This window comes from Mastomys coucha, unplaced genomic scaffold (assembly GCF_008632895.1).
Source record: "Mastomys coucha isolate ucsf_1 unplaced genomic scaffold, UCSF_Mcou_1 pScaffold22, whole genome shotgun sequence".
Taxonomy (NCBI): domain Eukaryota; kingdom Metazoa; phylum Chordata; class Mammalia; order Rodentia; family Muridae; genus Mastomys; species Mastomys coucha.
Window position 1 is genome coordinate 154,469,867 of NW_022196905.1, and position 7,352 is coordinate 154,477,218.

At 47.4% G+C, this 7,352-nt stretch overlaps 1 protein-coding gene across 1 annotated transcript in view; it reads right to left on the reverse strand.

Moving 5' to 3' along the window:
• Positions 1 to 7,352, reverse strand: part of Col4a1 (collagen type IV alpha 1 chain) — a 119,734-nt gene that overhangs the window by 11,835 nt on the left and 100,547 nt on the right. Inside the window, exons 41-46 of the mRNA XM_031339027.1 lie at positions 6,143 to 6,193; positions 4,998 to 5,183; positions 4,102 to 4,235; positions 2,047 to 2,119; positions 1,165 to 1,236; positions 438 to 566 (exon numbers count right to left, since the gene is read on the reverse strand). Coding sequence (XP_031194887.1) covers positions 438 to 566; positions 1,165 to 1,236; positions 2,047 to 2,119; positions 4,102 to 4,235; positions 4,998 to 5,183; positions 6,143 to 6,193 — 645 coding nt within the window. The remainder of the gene's footprint in view (positions 1 to 437; positions 567 to 1,164; positions 1,237 to 2,046; positions 2,120 to 4,101; positions 4,236 to 4,997; positions 5,184 to 6,142; positions 6,194 to 7,352) is intronic.

Here is a 7,352-nt window from a genome sequence, read left to right on the forward strand (position 1 = left end):
CTGGAGGAGGGTGTGCTGGAGACACAGGGAAGGGCCTGGAAGAGGGTGTGCTGGAGACACAGGGAAGGAACCACAGGGCCTTTGCTCATAGACAGGGGAACTCGTGAGCCCTGTCTATGAGTGTCAATCCCAGCAACCCAGGGGAATCTGCTGCTCCACCCTGCCAGCTGCCCTACCAAGCAAGGTTCTGGATGTTTCTAAGTCTAACTGTGTTTAGTTGTAAGCTTCTGGTCTTCCTACATTTTGTTTGCCATTTGGACTGGGGAGGGGGTGGGTCTTTCAAAAACTTTATTATATTGGTATACTTTAAACAAAGTCCACATTCAAATATAAATGTGTTTGTATAATCAACCACTGTTCAGACTCTGGGCTTAGACACTTAGGTGATAGGAAACCCCACATGCATACCCAGGCACCTACACAACCCAAGGCCTCACCTTGCTGTCCTTTTGGACCTGGTGGTCCCTGGAGTCCTTTTAGACCAGGGGGACCCTCAGGACCAGGGAGCCCTGGTTCTCCTTTGATGACATCGTAGGGACCTGGGGGCCCAGGAGGACCTTGGAGACCTGTGGGAATGACAGGCAGAGAATCGGCTTCACTGTCAGCAGGGTGATCAAAAGCAGCTTCAGCAGCCACTATATCATCAACAAACACACCTTCACAGAGCCTCACCAAACGCACACTCAATGTGTGCTACATTCTTCTTATTTAACTAAGCCAAAAATCCTGACCTCCCAACTCCATTCTGGAAACCAACAGCTGCCACCCTGCCCTCCCTCGCTTGAAGCTGTCTATGGGCACAGCAAACGCCATCCAGAGTCCTCGTGAGCAGTGGAAGGCAGGTTTTGTTCTGTCCTGTCTCTAAGTGGCTGGTGTCAGTCTGATGTCAAAGCCTGTGCAACATGCCGGATCCCCAACACGAGCTGGTTCCGCTGGCCTCCTCTCCTCTCCCCTGGACTTGCTGAGTCACACACTGAACTATTCCACTAACAAGACAGGCTGATGACAAAAACTCCAACAAGGGTTTCTAATCTGCGGGTTTTTTTTACTGATTTTTCCATTCATTTGACATCTGAAAAGCCAACCCTCCAGTCCCGTGTGTTGGTAGTCTCTGCATCTGCCCATATCATCAATAAAGCCTTGTGCTTTTAACAATTCACCTACCTTTAGGGCCGGGTACACCTTGATCTCCCTGATCTCCCTTCACTCCCTGCAGGCCAGGGAGACCTTTCTGACCTGGGTGGAAGAGGGACATTGTCTTTGTATAGAGATTTCAACCATAGGCAAGAATATAGGGGTGCATAGTCACACACATGTACAAAAGCGTATATATGTAGGCACCTATATATGCAAAAATATACACACAGCTGCATCCCCACATGTAGACAGGCACATATGCATATCTGACAGGCACAGGCACATATGCTTTTCTTTGTAGAGTCAGACGCCATCGTTTTATAAGTAGCCACTATTTGACAGTGACAATCGGGGCACGTGATGGAGTCTGCGGTCACAGCTTGTGTGACAGACCAGAGACACCTGCAGACTGTGTGCTCTTTGTAGTCACCCATTAGGGTGAGTAGAACTCTGCCGCAGCCATGGTGTATGGGGGCTGCTAGCATCCAGGACATTTGCTGACCGCACTGGCAAACTATCAAGTGGCCCAAAGCCACAACTTCTTCTGAGTCTCGGAAGACTGAGACGCATGTGATCCACTGGCTCTTAGCTAAGAAAATCAGAATGTCTTAGTCATCCATCCGCGGGTGCACACAGACTGGAATGCCACAAAGACCATTCTTAGCTGGTGTCAGTAGTACATGGTTGTAATCCCAGTGCTTAGAGGGCTGAGCCATGAGGATTGCCAAAAGCTGCACAGCCAGGAAGACAGCCTGGGACAGATGGACAGGACGACCTTATCTCAAAAAGCAGGGAAAGCTACTGCATCTTTAACTTAAAGATAGCACTATCTCTTGCTAAGCTCAGGCAGCCTTTGGAACAGTATCCCCTGAACAGCAAGGCTGTCAGGCTCAGGCCTCACTGTCTTACCTTGGAATCCTGGAACTCCGGGCAGTCCCATATCTCCCTTTGAACCTGTGATCCCTGGAGAGCCGCCAATGCCCTAGATACCAAAGGAAATGTGAGCTGCACATGGCTCTGGACACCCACAGGTGGTGCTCTGAGTACCCTGTCAGGCTAAAAGCACTTCTGTGTTCTGCACAGGAGTTTGTGAGCTCATGTGGGTCACATAGTTCTTTAAATGATGTAACATGAGGAGATATTGCCAACAGTGGTACTCTGCTCTCCCTTTATCCCTTTACTGGTCCATGTACACAGTAGTTCCTTCCAGCCTGTAGCAGCTGTCTCCACCCACCAGCATGATGCCTTGACATAGCCACAATGCCATGGACAGTTGCCATGGAAACAAACTCAGTTCTATCAGGACCATGCCACCCTTCTGGTCTCCTAATCATCAAAGGGCAGGAACTGTTCCTTAAAAATCAACTTCATGTCCCATCTGAATTATTAATTATGGAGAAAATATTTTAAAACACTAAAGACAAGTTTTCTTTGTAATATAACAATGTATACTTTAGTGTATCTTTTTACTATTCCAATGCAATTGTTCCTTTCTCTAAACATGCATAGCCACACACAAAACGTTTTATTTCTCATATAGATTTGCTTATCCTGTTTTGACAACCATATTCAACAAGTATATATACCGTAATATACACATTTATTTATATAATATGTATACAGAGAGGCAGACAGTGGCTGGCACCAGGAATAGGGAGTGTAGCTGATGAGTGAGATCAGGACTGCATGGATAACTAAAAAATTGTCTGTACTCGTATCACTGGAAAATTGTAATATATAATGAGATGAAAATGGACTCATAAGTAGTCCCCATGTACTATGGGGATGTACCCATGGCATGGAGGACAGGGAGCAGGTAAGAATGATTATAGCTAACTTTGTAGAACCAGTTTGCTTAAATATTCCTAGTGCTCACAATTTGAAGACTCAGAAGTAAAAGCAGCAATGGACTATTACCCTAGGTCTATGCGCTTGATCCCCAGATCTGCCCAAAATCGAGACTTAGAAGAATCTCTGCAAAATTGTTCTGACAGTCCAGCAAGCTCATGCATCCTGTGTCTGCCCTTGAATCAGTGCCCAGTGCTGCCTCTGCTACTGATGAGCTTCAGGAATAGCCACGCAGACTTCAGACTTCAAATTAGAACCCTGAGTGCTACTCCACCCCAGCAACGACCACCTACCATACCACTCTGCCATATCCTAACTCACATTCTCTCTCAAAGTTCCCAAGAGAGAAAGAAGAGGAGAAAGACAGGGAGAAATAGAGAATGACCCTACACTAACACATCTGTTTGACTTCCACAAGCAGGCATAAAAACTACACTCTAACCATGGTGATGACTGAGCCAAGAATCCAGCCAGAGTCTCAGCTATAGTAGTGGGCAAACCAAGAATGCAACCAGAAACAGCTGCTTCACCTAAGAGTAGGGCTCTACTGGTACTACAGGAGACCAAAGCTAAAGAACACCCCCCAACACACGCGCACACACACACACACACACACACACACAGATACACACATACATATATACACATGCATATACAGATATACACACATATATATAATCATATACATCATATAAATATATATACACACAGAGAGATACACATAGACACACAGACACACAGAGACTATTGGTGATTCATGAGCTACATGTCCTGCAGAGTGGACCAGGGAATGATCCGCAATACACCTGAACCTCTGCCAAACCTAGAAGACGATTCTCAGGCCATGCAGAGCTGTTCTTTACCAAACCACTGAATGTTTGCACTGGATTTGTAACCAGGTTGTAAAGCTGGGCACAGAATCTGCAGCAGTGTGGCCTTTCCTTTTTAATGGCTCCTATCAAGTAGGCCATAAAAACACATGTAATACTTGCCTGTGTTGCTCCCAAAGGAAGGGACTGCTTTAGGGGCTGGGCAGTGTCACACATGTGCACACATACATAAACACATACACACACACATCATATTTTGAAGATAATTCTACACTCAATCACTCACCGGCATGCCTTGGAATCCTGGGTCTCCCTTAGGGCCTGGAACCCCAGGAGCTCCTGGCCAACCTGGATTTCCCTTTTCACCTTTTTGTCCATTGATTCCTGGGAACCCTGGTGGTCCCATAGGTCCCGGATGCCCTAATGCAAAGAACCAAAGACGCTGGATCAGGGTGGTTGGTACACTGGTAGACCGTGTCACTGGGCTATGGTACAGTCAAGACTGCTATCAGCGGTCTGCAGCCATAACACCACAGCCTTGTAGAGCAGCACAGGCCTCCAGAAAATCAAAGAAGGGTGCTCACACAACAACAGACTCAGCGCCCAAACGGCCTGTCTGCTGGCACTGGTGGCCCAGGTCTGCCACCCCAGCTATACCAGAGACTGAAGCAGCAGGAGACCAAGTCCACTTGTATCAGGCTGCAGAGTTACTGATTCAAGCCCTGTGAGGACAACTTTGTGAGACCCTGCCTCAAATCAACAATATTAATAAAATGGATGCATGCGTAACTAAGTAGTAAAGTATTTGCCTAGTATACACAAAGCCTATGTCCAATCCCAAGTTCCACTAAAATAAATAAATAGTAAAGCCACGTGCTTAGGAAGTTAGGGGCGTACAGCACCATTGTGATGTTCATGTAAATGTTACAGTGTTAGCTTCCAAAATACCAAAGCCACAGTGTCCAGGGTCCTCCTCCACCACCACAGTAGGCAAGCTCAGGGTGGCAAGCATTAGAGCACTGCCCAATTAAAGCAAAACTGAAAATGGCATCTCTGCTGCACCTTTCTCTGTAATCTTCTCTCCTGCAGCTCTCTAATTAACACAACAGAAAGGAAGCCACAGAGACCAAAGTGCAGCTCTGAGCTGATAACTTGAGCATGCATCTGATGAAAAGCTCTTACCTGGCAAGCCAGGTTGACCCTGAGGTCCTCGGTCTCCTTTGGGCCCCTCCACAGGGTGACCAGGAGTGCCGGGTAAGCCCGGTTGTCCTTGAGGGCCGGGAGGACCCATGAATCCTTGCTCTCCTTTGGTTCCAGGAATTCCAGGACTTCCAGCTAGGCCAGGGAAACCCACTTCACCCTTGGAACCTGCACCGGAGAGAGAGAGAGAGATGATGGTGACCAGAGAAGCAGAGTCCACAGAGATGCTACAATACACTAACAGCCAGGGATCTTATATGTGTAGCTTATATGTGTTTTGAAGTCTTCAAGCAACTGCACAACTAAAACCAAGAGTAGGCTCATCCCAAGGCATGGACAAAGCAAACTGATACAAGGTTGCAATGAAACCTTACTTAGTCATCACAAACGAATGATCAAGACAAATAACAGGAAGGCTGTAAACCACATGTGCTGTGGGAAGAAGCCAGGCTTACAGGAACTTTTAGGAGATACGAGATCATTTGTGGCTCCTAAATTGAGATGGGTGTTTGCTTGAGGGGCCTCGGGGGTTCAGGGTACAAGATGGAGTACAGAAGCAGCAGGGCAGCTGTTTGGTGACAGCCACAACGCTACCCAGAATGCAGTGTCCATGGATACACACAAGAGTCAAAACTTGAAGAATGGCAGATTTTAAATATGTGCTATCTATTGTATGGTAATTTACCCCAATAAAGCTATTTTTAAAAATAATAAAGCAAGGGCTGGATAGCTGGCTTAGCAATTAGGAACACTCACTGCTCTTGCAGAGGACTCAGGTTCAGTTCCCAGTACCCCATGGCAGCTTACAACCTCCTATATATATACATACATTCAAGCATATGTGTTTAATTAATTAATTACAAAGAAACTAAAGAGATTACAAGGGATGGGAGTGCAGGTTTACATGTTACTCAAAACTTAAGCAATAATAACATCATATGGTATTTGGCAGGTACCACATATCATGTCAAGCGTGAATTAGATGGTGTAATCATAGAACATCTATCAGTGGCTAGACACAGCCACTGCCTCGCTAAGGGGACCATGTTGAGTCCTGAGGCCAGCATCTCTTGTTCAAGAATAGCCCGGTACCAGCAGACACAAAGTTGCGAAGCTGAGAGTGTTACCTTTGTCTCCTTTGGAGCCTGGGAAGCCAGGGAAACCTCTTCCTGGAAGACCTACAGGATGAAGACAGACAATGTCATGTCTCTTACTCAGCTGCAGAGACAACGGGAGCCCGTGCCCCATCTGCCCTGACGCCACACATCACTTAAAGAGTGCCTGGAAAGGAGTCCTGTGGAACCTGGGAGCAAAGCTGCATCCCTGCAACTGGCTTAGCATGCATACTCCTCGGGGACCTTTCCGCTCTGCTCATCAAGGTGCTGAGGAGAAATGATCTGTGCTAATGATGGTTATTTCCTACAGAGGCTGGTCAGAGGGCTCACCTCTCCCTGGGCACTGGGGCGGAAGGCAAACACAGCGAGGCCCTGGCAGGTGCTACCAACTCCTGTTGATTGCTGCTAGAATTAAGAGTGCCCCCTGGTGTCTTTATCATACACATCGTTTTTTTAAGCTTTCTGTGTGGAAACTGGCAGCCATTGTGCAGACCCTTATAAGGCCTGGGCAGCCTCAAACAGGAAATCCATCAGCCCAGCAGATCCATTTCTGGTACCCAGTGGACTGCTTCCCTGCAGCCTGGCTGTCTGGATCCATTACAATCTAAGGACACTCTAGTGGCTCTAGATAGACCTCAGAACAGAGCAAGTCAAAGCCCAGGGAATTCTAAAGGACCCTGAAGCCATCTTCACCCAGACCACAGAAAAAGCACCTCTCACTGGTGGCCCAGCAGAAAGGAAGGTCTGTGATGGGTGCAAACAGCCATGACATACCCCTAGCTGTACAATACAAGCAGGAGCTTGGCGCCTTTCCCTAGTCTGCTGCCCCCTGGTGTTCAACAAGAGGCTTTCTCTAAGTGGTCACTTTTGCCTAGTCTGGTTTATCTATGACAGGCCTCACTATGGCAGGCTGGGGCTCCTTGTACACCTTTGGGTCTTTATCATCGATAGAAAGGACTAAGCTGAGGACAGAAGTAGAGAGTGGCTGAAGAGCTTCAGAGAGTTGCCAAGGCAAGAAAGGCAGGCAGCAGAAGCCACAGAGAAAATAACCATTGGAAAAGGCTTAAGATGAGAAAGAGCAGGCCCTTGTTGCTAGAATTCCAGGGACACTCCAGGCCTGACAGCTGTGCCACCAAACACCTTCAACAGCTGAGGTACCAGCTGATGCTGCCAATCACCACTGCATAGAGCCAAGGACCACGAAGGGACCTAGTGTAGGGAG